The following is a 25346-nucleotide window of genomic DNA, read 5'->3' as shown; positions in this document are numbered from 1 at the left end:
TTGGTGATCACAGCTTTGAAATAGAGCTTGAAGTCAGGCAACATGAGGCCTCCAGCTTCAGGGGTTTTTTAATAGTTTTTTTTTTTTAATATATTTATTTGACAGGGAGAGAGACACTAGTGGGAGAGGGAGAAGTAGACTCCCTGCCAAGCAGGGACCCCAATGCGGGGCTTGATCCCAGGACCCTGGGACCATGACCAGAGCCAAAGGCAGACGCCTCACGACTGAGGACCCAGGTGGCCCTCCAGCTTTGGTTCTGAAAGTCTGACTTTAGAACACAGTGCTTGATTTTGACCTCCTCGGACACATGTAATAGCAAGAAAATCCTTGCAGAGAAGTCTTAAATTTCGGTTAGTAGCACTACTGTTTGTAGTGACGCTAGGATTATTACTTGGAAACTGTGTTAAACATGTTATAAGCCAGAGCTAACAAGTAATTGTATGAATGTCAGGGGCCGCGTGTTTGCGTGTAAAAGAGAAGGCGCAGGAGTACAGACCCGCGCAGGAGGACGGCTTGTCGTCCCCGAGGGAGGCGCGTCCCCGCACGTCCACGGCAGCGTGACCCACCGCAGCCGAGACAGGATGGCGGCGTTCGCGTCCCCGGAGACAGCGGCTGAAGAAAGGTGTGGTGTTCTCGCACACACGGCGCCACCGTCCTCAGCCACGAAAGGGGAGGAGAGCCTGCCGCGTGGGTGGACCCGGAGGCGCACTTTGAAGGGAGCCGAGTGATCGTTTCCAGGTGTGGGATGCGAGCGGCGACCTCCGGACGCAGAGCGGGACCAGCGGGTGCCTGGGGCGGGGCCGGCGGAGCACGTGAGGGGCACATGGACACACCTCGGTCGGCCGGGCCGGGGATGGGCCAGGGGCGCTCGGGGCGCGGTGCTGCGTCCTGGGACGCGGCCGAGAGCGCAGGCCTTGAGCGTCCGCATCACTGGGAAAAACCCCGATTCTGCCAGGTGACTCGGCGCTGTCCTGCGGCATAAGCCAACCGCGATGGTTCCATGTCCCCCGGAAACCAGTGTGTCACACGCCAGCTCCATCGCCATAAAACGGGGTGGGGGGTAATAAAATTAAGAAGCAAGAAAAGAAAGCAGCCCACGTGATGTCGCGGCTGACTTGGAAGCTCTTGCCAAAGGCCGTGGGCCGTGTGACCGCGGACGGAGGGGCGCCGGCAGCCGGGCTGGTCAGGAAGCCGGAATGTGCGCCGCGTGGGGCACGAGCCCTGGGTCCTTGCCGGGAGCGAGGCAGGAGGCACTTTTTTCTAACAGTCAGACAGAGCATCCCACGCCGGGGAGCTGAAAGCCAGCGGGACCCGGGGCTCCTGAAGCCCTGGACGGCATTGCTGCCGGGACGAGCCGTCCCCGGTTGCAGGGCGAGGAGCAGAGACTCCGTGGGGAGGGCAGGTGGATCTCCGGGTCGTGGCCAGGTCAGACGATGCAGTCGTTCGTGCCCTTATGAAAGAGCCCCCAGAGAGCCCCGGCCCTTCCCTCTCGGGAAGACACAGCGAGGAGAGATGCAGGACCCAATCTGCGGGTGCTGTGACCTTACTCCTGCCCCTCAGAGTGGTGAGGAGCAAGTGTCTGCCATCTCCAAGCTGCCCGGTCCGTGTCGCTGGTTAGAGCAGCCTGAGCAGACTCAGGGAAGCCTGGACTACGCTCCTGGGAATACGGGGCTGACGGCTAAACCCCAGCAGCCACTGTGGGCCACGAGGCTGCACATCCACCCCAGGGTTCGGGAGCTAGGGTTCCCAAGGAGGGGCCTGGAGGGACCTGGCTCCCCATGGCCTTAGAGCCAACACCGTCTTTAAGCCACCAACCCCTAACCTTGGTTAGTGCAAGAGAGAGATGAACAATCTTGCTCGAGCCAGGCTCCTTGGGTCTCTGGAGCTTGTGTCGAGCCCAACTGATGCCCGGGCCTCCACCTGGGGAGTGGGGCCGGGGGAGAGACTTTCTCTGGAGGCGGCAGTTCCCAGCCGCACCCTCTGGTGGGCCCACCCAGCTCCAGATGTCTGTCGGGGGTGCCAGCGAGGGAGGTACTCCGGACAAAGAGGAAGTGGCGGAAAGGGGAAGCAGCGGGCTGCAGGGAGGAGGCAGGTGGGCTGGGGGCGGGGGCAGCTGCCGGAGCTTAGATCCTGCAGTCTGTGGCTGGAGCAAGATGAAGGCCAAGGCGGTACCCCCGGAGGTGAGTCCGGGAGCCCAGGGCCAGGCGGGAGAGGCAGGCTGAAGCCGGTGGCCAGCGAGCCCAGGCCCAGGGGATCACAGAGCGCCCCGCGGGGCCTGGCAGCCTCACCCCAGCTCCGCAGGGCAGGAAGTCGCACGCTGCCCGCCGTGACCGCTGATGCCCGGAGGGCCCCAGCCTATCCCCAGCCCAGGAGCACGGTGGCTATTGGGCCACCCGCTCCCCACGGCCGGCCCCAGCCCAGGGGCACAGGCTTTCTGTCCCTGCAGCGAGCCAGCAGCTCTGCAGCCGCCTGGAGCTGCCCCGGGGGCGGCCTCCCCAGACCCCGGTGCTGTTCCGAGGGCCCAAGAGGGGAAGGATGTGCTCCGGGGAGCGGAGGTCAGAGAGGTGCCTGGGACAGCTCTGAGTCCCAGTGGGGCTGCGGGGCTCTGATCTGCCCTCTCTGCCTGGGACACTTGGGGAACAGGCCCCTTTCCCCTGTGGTACAGTGGAAAGCTGGGGGAGGGAGCGGCCAGTCCAAGGAGGTCCCTGGGGCCCCTTCGCTCAGCCCCCAGCCCTGGACTTCCCCCTAGCTGCATCTCCTGAGACTCGGTGAAGGCTCGATGGACCCCGGGGCGTGGGTGGTCCCCTGAGCTGGGCTCTGCCATGTCGGGGTAAGAGTGACGTTCTGAACACAGCTCTGGGGGAGCATCCTGGCTTCCCTCTGGGGGACTCCCTGGTTCTGCCGGAGGCCTCGTTCTGGCTTCTGAGGCCCCTCCCTGCACTCCCGGCGGGGGTGCCGAACCCTGGAGTGTTTGGCCCACCGAGGCCACGACGGGGAAGCCCTGTCCGCCTGGCTTCCAGCTCTCTGTGGGACTAGCCACCCTGAGGGGGTAGAGTCCTGGGCAGAGGGGGGGCCCCCACACAGCACCCCAGGTTCCCCAGCCCTCAGGCCCCCGGATGGCAGCGTAGGGTCTCCGCTCAGCCCCCGCCGTGCCTTCCCAGCCAGGAAGTCCTCCTGAGTCCCAGGAGGGGGCTGCTGAGGCCCCCCCAGGCTGGGCACCCACCCTGGGAAAGGAGGCAGCTTTTCACGGGCCGGTAAGGAGGGCCCAGCTGGGAGCAGAAATGGCTCCGGGCCTCACCACGCACGTGGCTGAAAGAAGGAACCAAGGTTCAGACACGCGGGCGCCCAATGACAGCGAGACGGCGAGGGGGGCACAGGGCCGGGCTAGCTCCTCTGGCACAGACGGACACGAACACCCACGTGTGCACACACACAGCCATGCGCACACACGCACACACACACACGCGCACACACACATGCACGCGCGCACACACACATGCACACGCACATGCGCATACACGCATGCACAGTACGCACGCACGCACACGCACACACGCACGGACACACATGTGCACACGCACGCGCACACACACACGCACACACACACGCACACACCGGCTTCGGGCTCCACACGGAGTCCCCATCTGCAGGGCCGGCGGAGGGCAGTGGAGAGAAGACCAGTGCCGGGCCTGCGGCTGTGGTGACACCAGGTCGCCGTGTCCGGGGCCGAGAGCTCGGCAGAGCACATCAGAGGCCCTGGCGCCCCCGCTCCTCAGGCCCACAGCCCAGGGACAGAGAGCCTAGCGCAGCAGAACAGGGGGCTCGAGGGAGGGGGCTCCGCAGGCGAGGATGAAACGAGCCAGACCAGCATGCTTCCCTCAGCTCCCCGATCCCTGTCTCGGGGGCCCCAAGGGAAAGCCTCAGGCCCCTTGGTCCCCCCGCCCCACAGTGAGCTCGGGCCCTGCTCAGCGTCCTGCCCTGTCCTTCGCCCACTCAGCCCCCCTGCAGGCCTGGCCCACCCTGGGAGCCGGGGACAGTCTCTGTCAGCACCGGAAGGGCCACCTCAGCCCACCCAGAAGTAGAGCACACGCACGCCACCCGGGGACCCCACAGTGACACCCTTCTCCTGCTGCAGGTGCTGGGAGCGCTGGCCGTGCTGGGGCTTGGTGCTGGGGCTCTCGCCTACGTCCTGTGCCAAGTGCACCTCCCGCCCACCAGTGGCCAGCTGCACCCGGAGGAAGGGCCCATGTCGTCCCGGGACCCAGGCTCCCGCCAGCCCTGGGAGCCCCGGAGAGGGGAGGCTGCGCCACGGCTGAAGGACGCCTGCCGGTGAGTGTCTGCCGGCCCGTGGCCGAGCTCAGCTCTGCCCCTCTGTGAGCTTCCCGCCCTTGGACCGGCCCCGTCGGCCCGCACGGCCCTCTGCCACTTCTCAGAAGAGAGCGCTGGCCGGGAAGGGCGGCCCCAAGGTGGGGATGGGCCAGAGCTGACGGACATGGGGTGTTCTGCGCAGCAACACAGGCCGCTGCCCACGGCTCCGCTGCAAAGCCCGGAGCCACCTGGGCAGCGTCTCAGCCTTCCGGTCACGGCGTCGCTGTTCCCAGCTGCCCGGCCACCTGCCTTTCACGCTTTCTGCTGTGGGGGGGCTCTGCTCAGAGCCCAGCCCGTGGAGTCCAAGATTCACTCCCACCACCGCCTGGCCCGGGCCTTCCTCTGGGTCAGCTTGGGCCGCCTCCAGGGGCCTCCCTTCCAGTCGGCAGCCCAGACCCAACCTCGGCTCAGAGCGACAGCTCTCCAGCAGCCGTGCCTGGAACTGGGCTGGGCCCGGGGCCCCAGTCTGCGCTGCTCCCTCCCTGGCTACCCCCACTGCCCCCGGGGTCGCTGCCCGCAGCGGGCTCGTGGGGGCTCATGCCTGCCCCATCCAGTCTAGTTGGCTCCCCTGGCCTGGACTCGGGCCCCATGTTGGCGGTGACCCCCTGGCCTGACCAGTGGGGACGGGGCAGGGGACGCGAGGCGGGTTGGTGGCCCCCGTGCTCCGCTCAGGCCCCATGGGCTGTCTGTGCAGGCTTGTCCTTGTGGAGAGCACCCCCCGGGACCTCCCTGCTGCGGCCGGCAGCCCGTCGGCCCAGCCCCTGGCCCAGGCCTGGCTGCAGCTGCTGGACGCCGCCCAGCACAGCATTCACGTGGCCTCCTTCTACTGGTCCCTCACAGGGGCCGACATTGGGGTCAACGACTCGTCTTCCCAGCTGGTATGGCCGGCCCTGCCCACCCCATCTGGGTGCCGGGGCGCATCTCTCTCCCTCTGAACTGTGGGTGGGCAAGGCGGCCTCCCGGCAGAGGTCTGGGTCCTTCCTAGTTGGTGGGGCCTCACCCCTCACGGCTGGCCCGGCCTCGCAGGGGGAGGCCCTTCTGCGGAAGCTGGAGCGGCTGCTGGACAAGAACGTTTCCCTGGCTGTGGCGACCAACAGCCCGTCACTGGCCAAGAACTCCACGGACCTGCAGGTCCTGGCGGCCCGAGGTGGGTGCCTGTCCGGCCCGGGCCCGCAGCCTGGGGGCAGGCATGGTTCGTGACCTGCTGTACCACGGACGAGGAAGGCGCGCAGAGCTGCGTGGCAGGGGCTAGGAGGGGGCCCCTGGGCTTCCCTCGTTCACCAGGAGGGCAGGGGCCCGGGGTGGCGTGCTTAAAGTCAGCCTCACGGGACTGGGGCTGGTTCCAGGGGGCCAGACGGTCATCCTCCGTGGTGGGCAGAGCCTAGGGTGGCCTCGGGGCCCCCCTGAGCCCAGCTGCTCTGACCTGTGGGTGGGCTCAGGCTGGGAAGTGATCCGTGTAGCCCCGGGCTCTGGAGAGGGGCTGCCCCGAGGGATCCGGGGTCAGTCGATGCTTTCCTCGCCCTCCCTGCAAAGTGGGGATGATGATGGCATGAGCTTAGCAGGACTGCTCTGAGGGCAAACAAGCTGTCCCGCCTCGAGGAATTGGGCTCACCGTGAAGCGGACACCTGGTGAGACCCCGGTGACCGCACGGTCTTCGCCCCCTGGCCAGGTGCCCAGGTGCGGTTCGTGCCCTTGAGGAAGCTCACTGGGGGCGTTTTGCACTCCAAATTCTGGGTCGTGGACGGACGGCACGTCTACCTGGGCAGTGCCAACATGGACTGGCGGGCCCTGACGCAGGTGAGTCCCAAGGGCCGGGAGACCCATCAGGGACCCGTCCGCTGCCCGCGCTCCCGGGGCCTGGCGATGTCCTGTGCGGCCCCGGGTGGGACAGGGGTGGGGCATCGCCCTGGTGCGCGGAACAGGCGCCGGTCGGGGGTTCGGGGATCCCACACGGCGCCTGCCCTCGCGCCCCGGAATGTCGTTCCACCCACGGGAAGACGCCGCAGTCTCTGCACCAGGGAACCCTGCGTCCCTGAAGGAAAAGCAAAGCATGAAAAACCAGCCTGAGAAGGGTGTTGGCCAACGCGGCCAGGCAGGTCGCCGGACACGGACGCGCCGAGCGACTTCCCTTAGGCATTGTCTCTGCGGTAACCAGCACGCGCCGCGGCTTTGACGGTTGGGTACAACGTGCAAGACCAGCAGGGCCCCCGTCACCCCGCAGCTCCTGCGAGCGCGGTCTGTCTCACCGTCTGTCCTGACTCCCGCGGGGCCGCTGCCAGCGCGGGGGCCACGCTCCGTCCCGGGGCAGAGGCCCGCCCCCCGCAGCCGCCGCCCTGTCCCCACAGGTGAAGGAGCTGGGCGCCATCATCTACAACTGCAGCCGCCTGGCCCTCGACCTGGAGAGGACCTTCCAGACCTACTGGGTGCTGGGGGCACCGAGGGCTGTCCTCCCCAGAGCCTGGCCTCGGAGCTTCTCATCCCACATCAACCGCTTCCAGCCTCTCCGGGGCCACTTTGACGGGGTGCCCACCACGGTCTATTTCTCCGTAAGAGCGGCCGAAGGCGCCTGCCAGACCCCCGGGGAACCTGCCCCGCTGCCGTGCTGCCCAGCGCCCAGGACCCGGCTGTGGTCCCCCGGCCAGCGGCGGGCTGTCCACAGACCCAGCTCCAGGAGAGGATGCGGGCCGGGCCGTCCACAGCCACAGGATACAGGCAGCCTGGGAGGGGGCGGGGCTTCCCGTGGCCCAGGGAGGGGGGCTCCAAATAACTGTTGGGTGGGGTGGAGGGGCTTTTGCCTGGGGCCTGGGAGGGCCAGGGCGGACCAGCTCATCAAGTGGGTCCGTCCCTCTGCGGGCAGGGAAGGGGCTGGGGGCGGGCTGACCCTCCATCTGGGCGAGTGGGAGCAGGGGCTGGTCTCTGGAGACCCAGCATCAGGCCGGGGCGGGGTCCTCTGGGGGGCCGGGGGTGCGGCGCGGGGCAGGCTTCCCGGCCTTCCTACCCAGACCAGACTGAGGGCAGCCCTGAGGTCCCGGTGCAGAGCCTCCCTCCCCCGTCCCCACCTCTCCAGGGGGCCCCTCTGGTCTTCCTCTGAGATCCCACATCTGGAGGGTGAGGGCAGGCTGGGGGTCGCGGGTCCAAGAAGCAGGCGGCTCAGTGCCCTCAGGGACCTCTCTGCCTGGACAGGCCTCGCCACCGGCCCTCTGCCCACACGGCCGCACGCGGGACCTGGAAGCCGTGCTGGCCGTGGTGCGTGGTGCCCGGGAGTTCATCTACGTCTCGGTGATGGAGTACTTTCCCACCACGCGCTTCAGCCACCCGGCCAGGTAGGGGAGTGGGAGCCCGGGATGGGGGGTCCGCTCTGCGGGTGGGCAGCACCCGGCGCATTTCCTCTCCCACTGGGACCCCTGCTCAGCCCCGGCTTGCAGTCAGGGTCCCCGTTGGCCCGAGGACCCTGAGCCGCCCTCCCACAGGTACTGGCCGGTGCTGGACACCGCGCTGCGGACAGCGGCCTTCAACAGGGGTGTGCGCGTGCGCCTGCTGGTCAGCTGCTGGCCCCACACGGACCCCAGCATGTTCCCCGACCTGAGGTCCCTGCAGGCCTTCAGCAACCCCGCGGCCAGGGTCTCGGTGGATGTGGTGAGGACCCCCCACCGGGGCCGGGCTGGGGTGGGCCGTCCTCCTCCGCCTCCTCACGTGCTCCTTCTCTGTTCCCCAAAGAAAGTCTTCATTGTGCCGGTGGGAAATCACTCCAACATCCCCTTCAGCAGGGTGAGCCACAGCAAGTTCATGGTCACAGAGAAGGAGGCCTACATCGGTGAGCAGGCGCTGCCCCAGGACCCCGAGTCTTTGAGGGGCACTGAGCACGTGTGCATGACCACAGAGGCCACCAAAACCCACAGAAGGGGGACATGACCCCCAAGCAGTGGCTGGGCCAGGGTGCTGAAGGGGACTCTGTTCTCATGGGCCGCACGGACCCCTCAGCACAGAGGCGAGCCGGGGGGGGGACTCTCAGGTCCAGGACAGGTCCAGGCTCAGGATGCCAGGCGGGTGGGAAGCCCCAAGCCCCAAGTTTTCAGGACGCTGAGTCGGGACACCAGCCCCAGGGGAATTGGGAGGAGCCGCACCGCACGCGCGGAGAGCTGGTTGGCTCTTCTGCATCTGAGGGGCTGGTCCGGCGGCAGTTTCCGGCAGCCGAGCGGCCGCGGAACCCCTCCGTCCCCAGCGTCGTGGCCGAGCCTGATGACTGGGCCCTGCGGAGGGAGAGAGCCCCCTCCCGGTCACACGGGACTCTCTCCCGCCCACCGCCCCAGGCACCTCCAACTGGTCGGAGGACTACTTCAGCAGCACCTCGGGGGTGGGCCTGGTGGTCAGCCAGAGAGCGCCCAGCGGCCGGCCGGGGCTCCTCACCGCGCAGGAGCAGCTGCGTCGCCTGTTCGAGCGAGACTGGGATTCCCGCTACGCCGTGGGCCTGGACGCACAAGCCCAGGGCCAGGATTGCGCCTGGCGAGGCTGAGGGGCTGCTCTGCCCAGTCCCCGGCCCGCAGCTCCCGCCTCCCGCACCGCGCCTCCCCACCTGCCGCGGGTCGGGGCTCCGAGCCGCCCTCCTCACAAGCCCTGCTCACGTCTAGGACCTCCCTGCTCCCGGCAGGTGCAGACGGACGGCTTGCCCTTGGCACCTGAACCGGCCCCTTGCACGCCCCACCTCCTCCAGGGAGCCTTCCAGGATTGTCCTCCCTGACCCACAGAGCCACAGTCCCTACCCACGAAGAGGCTTTAGAATCCACGCACTTCCCTGGCTGTCTGTGTGGGTCTGGCATGGGCGGCTTCCACTCCTCCCGGCCCCAGGCTGGGGTTCTGCACCCCCCTGCCTGTCGGTGCCTAGGCCTCACCCACAGGAACCGGGGGTGGGGCTGGAGCAGGTGCTGGGTCAGGTGGACCCAGGAAGGGGGACAGATGGAGAGGGGAGGGGGTGCAGAGCTGCTGTGTGGCCCCTAGGACCATGTGCAGTGAGGGCCGGCACTTCAGGCAGGGTTGAGAGAACCTGGTTTGGAGCCAGGGCTGGGGGGTGGGGTACTGGCACCAAGCCGGGGTGGGGCCTTGGACACAGACCTGCCCAGGGGACCCCGCCCCAGGAGGCGCCCGGACACCACCCTGCAGAGGCTCTGAATCCTGTTTGACACCTGGGTTCTGTCCCTTCTGCCGGATCGGAGGCCGTCCCAGCGCACCCACTTGGCCTCTCCCGACTTCTGGTTTCTGACCAAGGCTACAGAGCCCACCCGATCTGTGGAGGCCGCCCTGGGCGGCAGTGTGGGGTGAGCTCCGTGGCCAGGGGACCCTGGACTCTGAGGGAGCTGAGCGAGTAGATGCCCGCGTCCAGCCCTCCCGCATCCTGGAGTGCTGCTCCCCTGTCCGCCCCGTCCTCTCTGCCCCACAGTGAGCGGGAGGGCTGCAGTCGGGCCCCTATGGGTCAGCATCCTTGTTGGTGAGGAAGGTCCCTGACCCAGCCTGCTCCCCTGCCCAGACCTGCAGGGCAGCCCCAGCCTCTGGGAGCTGGTCTGTGTGTGAGCAGCCCTGGACCAAACCAAGCCCCCGGCCGCTGTGGCGGCTCCCCACAGCTCCTGTGCCCTGCCTGTGGACTGCACAGTGACCCTCGTCAGAAAGAGACCCTGTCCTGGACCCATGGTGCCCTCCAGAGCTGAGTGGGGGTTTGCACTCTGGTCCTGGCCCCCAGCAGCAGTGTCCCTGGGCCTGTCAGCCACGAGCCATCAGGTCCCCGTGCTCCAGGTCGTGCCTGGATGACAGGGAAAAAGCCACAGTCATGGCCCAGTGGCCATCGCCACGGAAGGGGCTGGTGGCCACACGTCGGGGCAGTCTCTATGGCCTGTTGCAAAGCAGACCTTCCCCTCAGGAGACCCAGCTTGTGAGGCTTGAGAGGCCCCCCGGGGTGCCTTGATGTGGCTCCTTCTGGGCCTCGGTGGACAGACTCACAACCTTGCCCTGGAAGCCGTGTCCTGTGTGACCCCTCCCCTCGGCGGCAGGCACAACCGTATTTGCTTGTAAGCAATAGAGCACACAAAGTGGCCAATCTGTCACTTCTGTGACTGTGTGACGCGCGTCTGTGAGTGCGCCCGCTGGGGGTCCACTCCTCGCCGGCCAGAGGAAGCTCCTGGGCTGTGGCTGGTCCTCAGCGAGGCCCCCGAGGCAGGGCACCGAGCGTGGCAGCGAGACGCAGTGGCCCTCACCCGTCCGGCCCGCAAGCGCTGTGAGCGGCCAGCGGCTCTTTCCCCACTTGGACGGAGGGACCCCAGCCCCGACCCTCACCCCGACTCCAGCCTACAGGACCCTGGGCTGAGGACCCAGCTAATCGGGGCTCGGACTCCCGATGCACGGAACTGGAGATCACAAATGCGAGTTGTCGTCAGCTGCTGGCCTGTGGCAAGGCCACCCGCAGCATGGAGGCCGCGTGGGAGAACCCTCCACCCTTCCCGCCTTCAGCCCCGAGGCCCCCATGTCTCCAGCCCTGACCGCAGCCTCACATGAGGCCAGAAGCCCACGGCGCCCAACTGACCCCCACGGCGGTGTTCCCAGGAGGACGGCCTGACACACGGCACAGGCCGGGGGCGTCTGCCTGGGGGTGCTGGTCTCTCCTGACTTCGGGACAAACACCCCGCTGACTCGTCTCCCTTTCGAGTTCACCGACTGCCCGTTCTCCAGAGGATGGCCCGTCCTCAGGGTGGGTGGCCTTCCCACCAGCCACGGGGAGGGCACGGCGTGCACACGGTAGGACGGGAGCCCTCTGCTCTGCCTGCTGGGGCAGCACCAGGTGGGGGCTCACCCACAGTCTGAAAGGGGGAAGGAGCGGGTCATCAGGAGTCCCCCGGGGCCAGGCGGGGGCAGGGCAGGCTACTCTGGGGACGCTGTGAGCTCCGGGCCTGGGAGGGGTACCTGGGAGCTGCTTGGGCGGAGGGAGGGCTGCCCCCGAGCGGGGCCCCCATCACAGCCAGGGCTGTCGGCCCAGCTGTCCCTGTGCTGCCTTTGTGGGTGCCGTGTCGCCCTGACGGCCAGCCTTGCTCTGAGCTCCCGGCCTGCTCCTCCTTCTGGCTGCCGGGCCGGGGAAGGACCCGACGGACCCAGGACAGCTGGAAGACCCACAACCCCTCTAGGGCCGGGAGAGGTCAGCTCTGGGGCGAGTGGGCACAGCATGGCCGGAACAAAAGACCTCGCAGCCGGTGCCTGGGGTGGGTCTTGTTCTTTATTGACCTTTGCAGGGTGGGGGTTCCAATGGCGTCCTGGCTGCAGCGTGTACAGTGGGGGCACGAGGCCACGTGGGGGGCTGTGTGGGCGGGACACTGCAGACCTCCCCCGGCTCCCCCTCGGCCGCCACGTCCAGCCGCACCTACACCCAGCACCCAGGCTTGCCCGGGGGAGGACGTCCCTCACACGAGCTCCGTACAGCGAAGCAGGCAGGGGGCTCCTGGAACGCACCCGACTGCCCGGAGTCGAGGGAAACCACGTTGCCCGAAGCAGCAGGAGAAGACAGGGGCCACGGCAAACCCTACATCTACACCCACGGGGGTTAACCACCCCCTTCCCCGAGAGCGCGGCTGGGGCCCGCTGGGCACTGCCTGTGGCTCCCTGGAGGCGCGGCTCAGGGAGGTCTCACCCCAGCACCCGGCGCAGCACCCCCCCCCCCGGACCGCACGGGCGCCGGGGCCGTCGGGCTGCCTCCCCGCTTCCGCAGCCCGGCCGCGCGCGGGGGCCGGCTGTGAGTCGTGCGCCTCAGCGCCAGGAGAGCGGTCGTGTGGGAGGGGGTTCTGGGGCTCGGTGTGGGCGTCTGTCCCGCGTGGAACAGTCTCCCCTTCCCAGTCCTCATGCCGCGGCGGGCCCGGGCGCGGACTGCCGGCTGGCGGCTGCGTCCCGCTCCAGCAGGACCCGCTCGGTTCTTGCCGCGGAGGTCACCGTGGAACTGGAGCCGCGCCGGCACCCACCACCTCTGCCGGCGGCCCGGCTCCTGGCTCTTCCGGGGAGAGGCTTTCTCGCGCATCGTAGAAGGTGCCTGCCTCCTCCTGGAGGTTTTCCTCGGCTGGGCTTGGCTCCTCTTCTGCACTTTTGCTTTTCTTGGTAGGGGAGGAGGAGAAGCCCAACTTGGGAAATCGGAACCAGCCCCCCTTCTCCTGCGAGGGAGGCGGCCGCGCCCCGGGCTGGGTCTGCACAGGAGCGGGTCCCTGGGCACCGGCCGGGGAATCGGCACTGGTCTCGGAGACCGAGGAGGAAAAGCCGATGCTCGGGAGCCAAAACCTGAACAGACCAGAGGACCTTTTGCCTTCCGGTCTTGCTTTGGGAGCCTGGTCGTCCGCAGCCCGGGCCCCGGCCCCCTCTGTCTCCGGGTCCTCTTCTGGCAGGAACTCGACGATCTCGGCCGGCTCGTCGTCGGAGCAGCTGTCTGTGCGCCCGCGGCCGGAGCGCAGGTCGGACGCGCCCGCTGCCGGCCCCGGCTCGTCGACGCTGGGACCGATGATTTCGAAAGGCTCCCCGGTGTCAGGCTGGAGGTCTCCAGAAGTGGGGTCTGGTCCTGGGACCACCAGTTCCTGAGCCTCTCGGTGTCCCGCTGGCCCACGGTCTGCAGGCGCCACGTGCACCCGTGCCCGCGTCGGGGGCTCTGGGACCCTCCCCTTTAGCAAGGAAAACCCGTAAGAAAGCGTTTCGGTCTCTGACATGGGGACCTCTGACTCCCGCACGATCTGGGTAGGAGACACCTCGGGCCCCGAGAGCTCAGTGCACACAGTGGTCACCGTGCTGTGCACGGCCACCTGGCGGCTGGCCGCCTCCACGCCCTGGATGTGCACCCTGACCTTACAAATGGGGGCACTTTCTGAGGGGGGGCCAAGGGCCGGGAGGGCCTCCGGGGTGCGGGCACCCCGCCCTCCAGCACTGGATGTGAGCAGGGCCGCGTCGGGAGCTCTCTGCGGGCAGGACAGCTCTCTCACGCTGGGCACAAAAACAACGGCCTCCGAGCTGGGAGCCGGGAAGCTGAACCTCGGGACCTTTAACTTGGGGATCCGGACGCGCAGCACGGAGTCTTCCCAGACCCGACCCACACTGACCACGGAAACCTGGGACGGCAAGTGCGTGCTGCAAGCCCGCAGTCTGAGAGGGCCCTCGGGCTGGGAAGGCGGCCCCTCGTTCCCCTCGGGCCCCCCGACCAGGCCCTGGCCCCCTGGTGCAGGAAGAGGGGCCTCTCCTGCTTCTGCTGGAGGTGGTCCGTGCAGCTGGAGGGGCAGGGAGCCTGCACCCGGCCGGACCCTGACCTCGGGAGCAGACGGCCCTGCAGGCATGCGAGGGTCAAGGTTCCTCCGCAGGACATCTGCGTAGGAAGAAGCTGGGCTGCCCACGGCTGCCCCGTCCGCACCAGGCTCCCGGGGCTGCGGGGACTTAGCCGTGCCCACCTCTGTGGCAGGTGCGGGGACCACTGCCTCGCTCTCCCCTGGCGCACCCGCAGACTCCGCCCACTCCTTGGGGGCGCGTCGGAGGCTGGGCAGGCCAAGTGAAGGCATCCTAAACCAGCTCTCCCTGGGGCCCCCCGGCGCTGCTCCCTGCTCTGAGCGCCCCACCACCAGGGACGGCGGGAGGGGCTCCTCGGCTAAGGCGGCCATCCCCTCCCCACACAGCAGGCTTGCTGAGCCGGCCCCAAGCCCAAGGCCTTGGGCGCTGTCTCGGGGAGACAGGCCATGTTTGGAAAGAGGGAGGGGGCCTGCGGCCAGGCACCCCTGTGCCGCAGCTGCCTCGGGGCTGAGGTCAGGCTGGACAAAGTCCAAGCTGGGAATGGGGGTCTCTGAGAACTGGAGGCTCACATCGGCCCCTTCAGGCAGACCCATGGCTGCGCCAACACCCCCAACACCACCCTCACTGCGGGCCAGACCCGGGTCTCCCTGAGGCAGGCCAGGCCCTCCTGGGGAAGCCTTCATTCCGGGAGGCGCAACCTTCAGCAGGGCAAGGGCAGCCGCGCTGACCGCTCCCGCCTCTCCCTCCTTCCCGAGGGTCACGTCTGCAGCAGCCTCTGCAGCTGGAACGGGACCCCCCGGCCAGCCGCCCAGGGCGCCGGCATCCCCCAGGCTGTGCCCAGGGTCTGCTTTGGTCTCTGCCCCCTTCCTCGGGGACCAGCTGAGCGAGGGAAGCCTGAGCCTCGGTGCGCTCCCCGGACTGCCTTTCCCCTTGCGTGCGACACCTCTGCCTGGGGCTGCCGTCCCTGCCGTGCCTGCGTGTACCTCTGCCACCTCAGACACAGAGATCCCCACAGGTGGCCCCAGGTGGCCTGGCACTGGGCGGGCCACGACTTCCTCCGTGGAGGAGTCCAGTCCCTGCACAGCGAGCTGGGGAGACGTAGGGGACGCGCACGCGAGGTCTCCGGGAGCCGCCACTCTGGCCCCTGAGGTTGAGAGTGACAGGCAGAATTTGGGTCGGTGAAATTTAGGAAAAGACACCCGGCCGTAAGAGTCAGGAAATATAGTGTCCATGGGCCCCGGGGACCCGTCAGGCTGGGACAGTAGAACGTGCTCAGTGGAGCTGGGGTCGCCCGTCCCTGCAGGGCTCGGAAGCGGAGGATCCATTTGGGACCCAGACGGGGCTTCACAAGGCAGCTCAGGGGGCACAGGGCCTCTGGGGACAGTCACCTGGAATTTTGTAAGAGTGACGTCCTCGCAGGGGCCGAGGCTGGAGAGTTCCACAGGGGGACCCCTGAGTCGACCCAGCATGGACATAGGCAGGGAAGCCTCCATGGAAGCCACAGGCGGCCCCTGGGGCCCCCCATGCCCGAATTCGAAGGAGGAGGCAGAGACACTCACAGGTGAAGGGACTTCGTGTTCCTCTGCAGAAGCTGCAAAGCCTTTAGCTGTTTTCCCTGGAGGAGAGAAGACTTTGGGCAATTTAAAATAGGATTTTTTGCTTTTGCTTCTTTCTCCACCTTTAACTGATAAAACCACATCACCTTCTGTATGGAGATGCTGATCGCTGCCAGAGACCACTGGAAGTCGGAGGCTGGAGGAGGATGAGAGAGCGGTACCCTTACCTCCCCCGGAAGGCTTGCTGGGGGAGGGTACGGAGGGGGAAACGCTGATTTTAGAAATCTTGAATGTCTTCCCTGTGGAAAAATCTTTCCCATCCCCAGAGATCATACCTTCGGCCAACTGTGAGCCGTGGACCGGGGCGTCCACCTCCACGCCAGACACAGACACGTCACTCTCAGGGGCACTCACGACCTTTTTGGAGCCCTTCAGGTCCAGTTGCGGGGACTTGATGTCCACCTGCGGGGCCTTGATGTCCACAACAGGAATCATGACCGAGTGCATTCTCGTCTCAAGAGGCGGGCCCATGATGGTCACTGCTTCGGCTTTTTGAGACGTTGCAGACACAGCGAACTCCGCTTCCGGAGGGAACAGCTCCAGCTCTCCAGCAGGATGGCCAATACCCACAGGGTGCACATGGAGAGCGTGGGACACAAAACGTGGCTCCTCCGGCAGAAAGAGCGTCGACGTTTCAGCTCTGAGTGTAGCCAAGGAACTATCCACGGAGGCCTCCGAGGACTTCCTCCGCACCGACGCGCCGAAGGACGGCATCTTGAACTTGGGCATCTTGAACTTGCTGTCTCTGGCGGCCACCTCCTTGTCTCCCCGAGACAGGTCAGCGTCCAGCCTGGCGCCGGGCCCCTGGGCGTCCACCTCCACGCTGGGCAGGGACACCTCCACATCGGGGGCGCTCACCTCCCCTTTGGTGGCCTTCAGGTCCAGCTTCGGCGCCTTGATGTCAACATGCGGGCCTTTGATGTCCACCTTGGGCATCTTGAGGCTGGGCATCTGCACTGTGGGCAGCTGGCCCTTGATCTTGGCCCCTTCTGCTTTGCCCTTCAGCCCGGACACAGCCACCTCTGCCTCGGGCACGGACACCTCCAGCTCTCCCCCAGGGAGCTGGATGTCAGCAGCGGCCAGTTGGACGGCACCCTCTGGGGCTCGCGCCTCCCCTCCCAGGGACGGCAGCGTGGCCTCGCCTCCCACCTTGGGCACGGTCACGTCCACGGAGGTTCCCAAATCCTTGCTCGGCGCCGACACGCCGAAGGACGGCATCTTGAACTTGGGCATCTTGAACTTGCTGTCTCTGGCGGCCACCTCCTTGTCTCCCAGGGACAGGTCAGCGTCCAGCCTGGCGCCGGGCGCCTGGGCGTCCACCTCCACGCTGGGCAGGGACACCTCCACATCGGGGGCGCTCACCTCCCCTTTGGCGGCCTTCAGGTCCAGCTTCGGCGCCTTGATGTCCACCTGGGGGGCCTTGAAGTCCACCTTGGGCATTTTGATGCTGGGCATCTGCACCTTGGGCAGGTGCCCTTTGAGTCCGGCTCCGGCCGAGGGTTCCTGGAGCTCCCCCTCGGGCACGTGGCCCTCAGGGAGCTTCAGGCCCAACGAGGCAGTCTTGACCTCTAGGTCGGCGGATGGAAGCTCAACGGTCACCTCACCGGCCTTGACGTCGGCCTGTACGGAGGGCACGGACACCTCAGCCTGCACCTTGGGCAGGGACGCGTCCACGGAGGCCTCCAAGGACTTGCTCGGCGCCGACGTGCTGAAGGACGGCATCTTGAACTTGGGCATCTTGAACTTGCTGTCTCTGGCGGCCACCTCCTTGTCTCCCTGAGACAGGTCAGCGTCCAGCCTGGCGCCGGGCCCCTGGGCGTCCACCTCCACGCTGGGCAGGGACACCTCCACATCGGGGGCGCTCACCTCCCCTTTGGCGGCCTTCAGGTCCAGCTTCGGCGCCTTGATGTCAACATGCGGGGCTTTGATGTCCACCTTAGGCATCTTGAGGCTGGGCATCTGCACTGTGGGCAGCTGGCCCTTGATCTTGGCCCCTTCTGCTTTGCCCTTCAGCCCGGACACAGCCACCTCTGCCTCGGGCACGGACACCTCCAGCTCTCCCCCAGGGAGCTGGATGTCAGCAGCGGCCAGTTGGACGGCACCCTCTGGGGCTCGCGCCTCCCCTCCCAGGGACGGCAGCGTGGCCTCGCCTCCGACCTTGGGCACGGTCACGTCCACGGAGGTTCCCAAATCCTTGCTCGGCGCCGACACGCCGAAGGACGGCATCTTGAACTTGGGCATCTTGAACTTGCTGTCTCTGGCGGCCACCTCCTTGTCTCCCAGGGACAGGTCAGCGTCCAGCCTGGCGCCGGGCGCCTGGGCGTCCACCTCCACGCTGGGCAGGGACACCTCCACATCGGGGGCGCTCACCTCCCCTTTGGCGGCCTTCAGGTCCAGCTTCGGCGCCTTGATGTCCACCTGGGGGGCCTTGAAGTCCACCTTGGGCATTTTGATGCTGGGCATCTGCACCTTGGGCAGGTGCCCTTTGAGTCCGGCTCCGGCCGAGGGTTCCTGGAGCTCCCCCTCGGGCACGTGGCCCTCAGGGAGCTTCAGGCCCAACGAGGCAGTCTTGACCTCTAGGTCGGCGGATGGAAGCTCAACGGTCACCTCACCGGCCTTGACGTCGGCCTGTACGGAGGGCACGGACACCTCAGACTGCACCTTGGGCAGGGACGCGTCCACGGAGGCCTCCAAGGACTTGCTCGGCGCCGACGCGCCGAAGGACGGCATCTTGAACTTGGGCATCTTGAACTTGCTGTCTCTGGCGGCCACCTCCTTGTCTCCCCGAGACAGGTCAGCGTCCAGCCTGGCGCCGGGCCCCTGGGCATCCACCTCCACGCTGGGCAGGAACACCTCCACATCGGGGGCGCTCACCTCCCCTTTGGCGGCCTTCAGGTCCAGATTAGGCGCCTTGATGTCCACCTGCGGGGCCTTGATGTCCACCTGCGGGGCCTTGATGTCCACCTTGGGCATCTTGAGGCTGGGCATCTGCACTGTGGGCAGCTGGCCCTTGATCTTGACCCCTTCTGCTTTGCCCTTCAGCCCGGACACAGCCACCTCTGCCTCGGGCACGGACACCTCCAGCTCTCCCCCAGGGAGCTGGATGTCAGCAGCGGCCAGTTGGACGGCACCCTCTGGGGCTCGCGCCTCCCCTCCCAGGGACGGCAGCGTGGCCTCGCCTCCCACCTTGGGCACGGTCACGTCCACGGAGGTTCCCAAATCCTTGCTCGGCGCCGACACGCCGAAGGACGGCATCTTGAACTTGGGCATCTTGAACTTGCTGTCTCTGGCGGCCACCTCCTTGTCTCCCAGGGACAGGTCAGCGTCCAGCCTGGCGCCGGGCGCCTGGGCGTCCACCTCCACGCTGGGCAGGGACACCTCCACATCGGGGGCGCTCACCTCCCCTTTGGCGGCCTTCAGGTCCAGCTTCGGCGCCTTGATGTCCACCTGGGGGGCCTTGAAGTCCACCTTGGGCATTTTGATGCTGGGCATCTGCACCTTGGGCAGGTGCCCTTTGAGTCCGGCTCCGGCCGAGGGTTCCTGGAGCTCCCCCTCGGGCACGTGGCCCTCAGGGAGCTTCAGGCCCAACGAGGCAGTCTTGACCTCTAGGTCGGCGGATGGAAGCTCAACGGTCACCTCACAGGGCTTGACGTCGGCCTGTACGGAGGGCACGGACACCTCAGCCTGCACCTTGGGCAGGGACGCGTCCACGGAGTCCTCCAAGGACTTGCTTGGCGCCGACACGCCGAAGGACGGCATCTTGAACTTGGGCATCTTGAACTTGCTGTCTCTGGCGGCCACCTCCTTGTCTCCCCGAGACAGGTCAGCGTCCAGCCTGGCACCGGGCCCCTGGGCGTCCACCTCCACGCTGGGCAGGGACACCTCCACATCGGGGGCGCTCACCTCCCCTTTGGTGGCCTTCAGGTCCAGCTTCGGCGCCTTGATGTCCACCTGCGGGGCCTTGATATCCACCTTGGGCATCTTGAGGCTGGGCATCTGCACTGTGGGCAGCTGGCCCTTGATCATGACCCCTTCTGCTTTGCCCTTCAGCCCGGACACAGCCACCTCTGCCTCGGGGACGGACACCTCCAGCTCTCCCCCAGGGAGCTGGATGTCAGCAGCGGCCAGTTGGACGGCACCCTCTGGGGCTGGCGCCTCCCCTCCCAGGGACGGCAGCGTGGCCTCGCCTCCGACCTTGGGCACGGTCACGTCCACGGAGGTTCCCAAATCCTTGCTCGGCGCCGACATGCCGAAGGACGTCATCTTGAACTTGGGCATCTTGAACTTGCTGTCTCTGGCGGCCACCTCCTTGTCTCCCAGGGACAGGTCAGCGTCCAGCCTGGCGCCGGGCGCCTGGGCGTCCACCTCCACGCTGGGCAGGGACACCTCCACATCGGGGGCGCTCACCTCCCCTTTGGCGGCCTTCAGGTCCAGCTTCGGCGCCTTGATGTCCACCTGGGGGGCCTTGAAGTCCACCTTGGGCATTTTGATGCTGGGCATCTGCACCTTGGGCAGGTGCCCTTTGAGTCCGGCTCCGGTCGAGGGTTCCTGGAGCTCCCCCTCGGGCACGTGGCCCTCAGGGAGCTTCAGGCCCAACGAGGCAGTCTTGACCTCTAGGTCGGCGGATGGAAGCTCAACGGTCACCTCACCGGCCTTGACGTCGGCCTGTACGGAGGGCACGGACACCTCAGACTGCACCTTGGGCAGGGACGCGTCCACGGAGGCCTCCAAGGACTTGCTCGGCGCCGACGCGCCGAAGGACGGCATCTTGAACTTGGGCATCTTGAACTTGCTGTCTCTGGAGGCCATGTCCTTGTCTCCCAGGGACAGGTCAGCGTCCAGCCTGGCGCCGGGCCCCTGGGCATCCACCTCCACGCTGGGCAGGGACACCTCCACATCGGGGGCGCTCACCTCCCCTTTGGCGGCCTTCAGGTCCAGATTCGGCGCCTTGATGTCCACCTGCGGGGCCTTGATGTCCACCTGCGGGGCCTTGATGTCCACCTTGGGCATCTTGAGGCTGGGCTTCTGCACTGTGGGCAGCTGGCCCTTGATCTTGACCCCTTCTGCTTTGCCCTTCAGCCCGGACACAGCCACCTCTGCCTCGGGGACGGACACCTCCAGCTCTCCCCCAGGGAGCTGGATGTCAGCAGCGGCCAGTTGGACGGCACCCTCTGGGGCTCGCGCCTCCCCTCCCAGGGACGGCAGCGTGGCCTCGCCTCCCACCTTGGGCACGGTCACGTCCACGGAGGTTCCCAAATCCTTGCTCGGCGCCGACACGCCGAAGGACGGCATCTTGAACTTGGGCATCTTGAACTTGCTGTCTCTGGCGGCCACCTCTTTGTCTCCCGGGACAGGTCAGCGTCCAGCCTGGCGCCGGGCGCCTGGGCGTCCACCTCCACGCTGGGCAGGGACACCTCCACATCGGGGGCGCTCACCTCCCCTTTGGCGGCCTTCAGGTCCAGCTTCGGCGCCTTGATGTCCACCTGGGGGGCCTTGAAGTCCACCTTGGGCATTTTGATGCTGGGCATCTGCACCTTGGGCAGGTGCCCTTTGAGTCCGGCTCCGGCCGAAGGTTCCTGGAGCTCCCCCTCGGGCACATGGCCCTCAGGGAGCTTCAGGCCCAACGAGGCACTCCTGACCTCTATGTCGGCGGTTGGCAGCTCAACGGTCACTTCACCAGCCTTGACGTCGGCCTGTATGGAGGGCACGGACACCTCAGCCTGGACCTTGGGCAGGGACGCGTCCACGGAGGCCTCCAAGGACTTGCTCGGCGCCGACGCGCCAAAGGACGGCATCTTGAACTTGGGCATCTTGAACTTGCTGTCTCTGGAAGCCATGTCCTTTACTCCCAGGGACATGTCAGCGTCCAGCCTGGCGCCAGGCCCCTGGGCGTCCACCTCCACGCTGGGCAGGAATACCTCCACATCGGGGGCGCTCACCTCCCCTTTGGCGGCCTTCAGATCCAGATTCGGCGCCTTGATGTCAACCTGCGGAGCCTTGATGTCCACCTGCGGGGCCTTGATGTCCACCTTGGGCATCTTGAGGCTGGGCATCTGCACTGTGGGCAGCTGGCCCTTGATCTTGACCCCTTCTGCTTTGCCCTTCAGCCCGGACACAGCCACCTCTGCCTCGGGGACGGACACCTCCAGCTCTCCCCCAGGGAGCTGGATGTCAGCAGCGGCCAGTTGGACGGCACCCTCTGGGCCTCGCGCCTCCCCTCCCAGGGACGGCAGCGTGGCCTCGCCTCCGACCTTGGGCACGATCACGTCCACGGAGGTTCCCAAATCCTTGCTCGGCGCCGACACGCCGAAGGACGGCATCTTGAACTTGGGCATCTTGAACTTGCTGTCTCTGGCGGCCACCTCCTTGTCTCCCAGGGACAGGTCAGCGTCCAGCCTGGCGCCGGGCGCCTGGGCGTCCACCTCCACGCTGGGCAGGGACACCTCCACATCGGGGGCGCTCACCTCCCCTTTGGCGGCCTTCAGGTCCAGCTTCGGCGCCTTGATGTCCACCTGGGGGGCCTTGAAGTCCACCTTGGGCATTTTGATGCTGGGCATCTGCACCTTGGGCAGGTGCCCTTTGAGTCCGGCACCGGTCGAGGGTTCCTGGAGCTCCCCCTCGGGCACGTGGCCCTCAGGGAGCTTCAGGCCCAACGAGGCAGTCTTGACCTCTAGGTCGGCGGATGGAAGCTCAACGGTCACCTCACCGGCCTTGACGTCGGCCTGTACGGAGGGCACGGACACCTCAGCCTGCACCTTGGGCAGGGACGCGTCAACGGAGGCCTCCAAGGACTTGCTCGGCGCCGACGCGCCGAAGGACGGCATCTTGAACTTGGGCATCTTGAACTTGCTGTCTCTGGAGGCCATGTCCTTTACTCCCAGGGACATGTCAGCGTCCAGCCTGGCGCCGGGCGCCTGGGCGTCCACCTCCACGCTGGGCAGGGACACCTCCACATCGGGGGCGCTCACCTCCCCTTTGGTGGCCTTCAGGTCCAGCTTCGGCGCCTTGATGTCAACATGCGGGCCCTTGATGTCCACCTTGGGAATCTTGAGGCTGGGCATCTGCACTGTGGGCAGCTGGCCCTTGATCTTGACCCCTTCTGCTTTGCCCTTCAGCCCGGACACAGCCACTTCTGCCTCGGGGACGGACACCTCCAGCTCTCCCCCAGGGAGCTGGATGTCAGCAGCGGCCAGTTGGACGGCACCCTCTGGGGCTGGCGCCTCCCCTCCCAGGGACGGCAGCGTGGCCTCGCCTCCGACCTTGGGCACGGTCACGTCCACGGAGGTTCCCAAATCCTTGCTCGGCGCCGACACGCCGAAGGACGGCATCTTGAACTTGGGCATCTTGAACTTGCTGTCTCTGGCGGCCACCTCCTTGTCTCCCAGGGACAGGTCAGCGTCCAGCCTGGCGCCGGGCGCCTGGGCGTCCACCTCCACGCTGGGCAGGGACACCTCCACATCGGGGGCGCTCACCTCCCCTTTGGCGGCCTTCAGGTCCAGCCTCGGCGCCTTGATGTCCACCTGGGGGGCCTTGACGTCCACCTTGGGCATTTTGATGCTGGGCATCTGCACCTTGGGCAGGTGCCCTTTGAGTCCGGCTCCGGCCGAGGGTTCCTGGAGCTCCCCCTCGGGCACGTGGACCTCAGGGAGCTTCAGGCCCAACGAGGCAGTCCTGACCTCTATGTCGGCGGTTGGCAGCTCAACGGTCACCTCACCGGCCTTGACGTCGGCCTGTACGGAGGGCACGGACACCTCAGCCTGGACCTTGGGCAGGGACGCGTCAACGGAGGCCTCCAAGGACTTGCTCGGCGCCGACGCGCCGAAGGACGGCATCTTGAACTTGGGCATCTTGAACTTGCTGTCTCTGGAGGCCATGTCCTTTACTCCCAGGGACATGTCAGCGTCCAGCCTGGAGCCAGGCCCCTGGGCGTCCACCTCCACGCTGGGCAGGAACACCTCCACATCGGGGGCACTCACCTCCCATTTGGCGGCCTTCAGGTCCAGATTCGGCGCCTTGATGTCCACCTGCGGGGCCTTGATGTCCACCTGCGGGGCCTTGATGTCCACCTTGGGCATCTTGAGGCTGGGCATCTGCACTGTGGGCAGCTGGCCCTTGATCTTGACCCCTTCTGCTTTGCCCTTCAGCCCGGACACAGCCACCTCTGCCTCGGGGACGGACACCTCCAGCTCTCCCCCAGGGAGCTGGATGTCAGCAGCGGCCAGTTGGACGGCACACTCTGGGCCTCGCGCCTCCCCTCCCAGGGACGGCAGCGTGGCCTCGCCTCCGACCTTGGGCACGATCACGTCCACGGAGGTTCCCAAATCCTTGCTCGGCGCCGACACGCCGAAGGACGGCATCTTGAACTTGGGCATCTTGAACTTGCTGTCTCTGGCGGCCACCTCCTTGTCTCCCAGGGACAGGTCAGCGTCCAGCCTGGCGCCGGGCGCCTGGGCGTCCACCTCCACGCTGGGCAGGGACACCTCCACATCGGGGGCGCTCACCTCCCCTTTGGCGGCCTTCAGGTCCAGCTTCGGCGCCTTGATGTCCACCTGGGGGGCCTTGAAGTCCACCTTGGGCATTTTGATGCTGGGCATCTGCACCTTGGGCAGGTGCCCTTTGAGTCCGGCTCCGGTCGAGGGTTCCTGGAGCTCCCCCTCGGGCACGTGGCCCTCAGGGAGCTTCAGGCCCAACGAGGCAGTCTTGACCTCTAGGTCGGCGGATGGAAGCTCAACGGTCACCTCACCGGCCTTGACGTCGGCCTGTACGGAGGGCACGGACACCTCAGCCTGCACCTTGGGCAGGGACGCGTCCACGGAGGCCTCCAAGGACTTGCTCGGCGCCGACGCGCCAAAGGACGGCATCTTGAACTTGGGCATCTTGAACTTGCTGTCTCTGGAGGCCATGTCCTTGTCTCCCAGGGACAGGTCAGCGTCCAGCCTGGCGCCGGGCCCCTGGGCATCCACCTCCACGCTGGGCAGGGACACCTCCACATCGGGGGCGCTCACCTCCCCTTTGGCGGCCTTCAGGTCCAGATTCGGCGCCTTGATGTCCACCTGCGGGGCCTTGATGTCCACCTGCGGGGCCTTGATGTCCACCTTGGGCATCTTGAGGCTGGGCTTCTGCACTGTGGGCAGCTGGCCCTTGATCTTGACCCCTTCTGCTTTGCCCTTCAGCCCGGACACAGCCACCTCTGCCTCGGGGACGGACACCTCCAGCTCTCCCCCAGGGAGCTGGATGTCAGCAGCGGCCAGTTGGACGGCACCCTCTGGGGCTCGCGCCTCCCCTCCCAGGGACGGCAGCGTGGCCTCGCCTCCCACCTTGGGCACGGTCACGTCCACGGAGGTTCCCAAATCCTTGCTCGGCGCCGACACGCCGAAGGACGGCATCTTGAACTTGGGCATCTTGAACTTGCTGTCTCTGGCGGCCACCTCCTTGTCTCCCAGGGACAGGTCAGCGTCCAGCCTGGCGCCGGGCGCCTGGGCGTCCACCTCCACGCTGGGCAGGGACACCTCCACATCGGGGGTGCTCACCTCCCCTTTGGCGGCCTTCAGGTCCAGCTTCGGCGCCTTGATGTCCACCTGGGGGGCCTTGAAGTCCACCTTGGGCATTTTGATGCTGGGCATCTGCACCTTGGGCAGGTGCCCTTTGAGTCCGGCTCCGGCCGAAGGTTCCTGGAGCTCCCCCTCGGGCACATGGCCCTCAGGGAGCTTCAGGCCCAACGAGGCACTCCTGACCTCTATGTCGGCGGTTGGCAGCTCAACGGTCACTTCACCGGCCTTGACGTCGTCCTGTATGGAGGGCACGGACACCTCAGCCTGCACCTTGGGCAGGGACGCGTCCACGGAGGCCTCCAAGGACTTGCTCGGCGCCGACGCGCCGAAGGACGGCATCTTGAACTTGGGCATCTTGAACTCGCTGTCTCTGGAGGCCATGTCCTTTACTCCCAGGGACATGTCAGCGTCCAGCCTGGCGCCAGGCCCCTGGGCGTCCACCTCCACGCTGGGCAGGAACACCTCCACATCGGGGGCGCTCACCTCCCCTTTGGCGGCCTTCAGGTCCAGATTCGGCGCCTTGATGTC

The 25346-nt window shown here is 66.8% G+C and overlaps 2 protein-coding genes across 2 annotated transcripts in view; one reads left to right on the top strand and one right to left on the bottom strand.

Moving 5' to 3' along the window:
• The first annotated feature begins 1101 nt into the window (after positions 1-1101).
• On the top strand, positions 1102-8882 carry PLD4 (phospholipase D family member 4). The gene is made up of 12 exons (XM_044231410.1): positions 1102-1182; positions 1561-1728; positions 1998-2180; positions 4136-4329; positions 5063-5246; positions 5395-5515; positions 6039-6166; positions 6715-6915; positions 7553-7692; positions 7840-8005; positions 8087-8183; positions 8680-8882. The coding sequence occupies exons 1-12, from the start codon at positions 1102-1104 to the stop codon at positions 8880-8882; spliced, it is 1866 nt and encodes a 621-aa protein (XP_044087345.1).
• Positions 8883-11603: 2721 nt separating this feature from the next.
• Positions 11604-25346, bottom strand: part of AHNAK2 (AHNAK nucleoprotein 2) — a 35604-nt gene continuing 21861 nt past the window's right edge. The window contains exons 8-10 of the mRNA XM_044231826.1: positions 21297-25247; positions 18178-20247; positions 11604-15678 (exon numbers count right to left, since the gene is read on the bottom strand). Coding sequence (XP_044087761.1) covers positions 12325-15678; positions 18178-20247; positions 21297-25247 — 9375 coding nt within the window. The 3' untranslated portion in view covers positions 11604-12324. The remainder of the gene's footprint in view (positions 15679-18177; positions 20248-21296; positions 25248-25346) is intronic.

Source organism: Neovison vison, chromosome 13 (genome assembly GCF_020171115.1).
Source record: "Neovison vison isolate M4711 chromosome 13, ASM_NN_V1, whole genome shotgun sequence".
Lineage (NCBI taxonomy): Eukaryota > Metazoa > Chordata > Mammalia > Carnivora > Mustelidae > Neogale > Neogale vison.
The sequence above is the reverse complement of the archived record's forward strand: the minus strand, read 5'-3'. Positions and strand labels throughout refer to the sequence as shown.

What these genes read in the sequence shown, in the direction of transcription:
- PLD4 (XM_044231410.1), top strand. Translation starts at nt 1,102, where the DNA reads ATGTCGCGGCTGACTTGGAAGCTCTTGCCAAAGGCCGTGGGCCGTGTG. An exon ending in GCAGGTCCTGGCGGCCCGAG is followed by an intron (nt 5,516 to 6,038) that starts GTGGGTGCCTGT and finishes CCCCCTGGCCAG; the next exon opens with GTGCCCAGGTGCGGTTCGTG. An exon ending in CCAGGGTCTCGGTGGATGTG is followed by an intron (nt 8,006 to 8,086) that starts GTGAGGACCCCC and finishes TGTTCCCCAAAG; the next exon opens with AAAGTCTTCATTGTGCCGGT.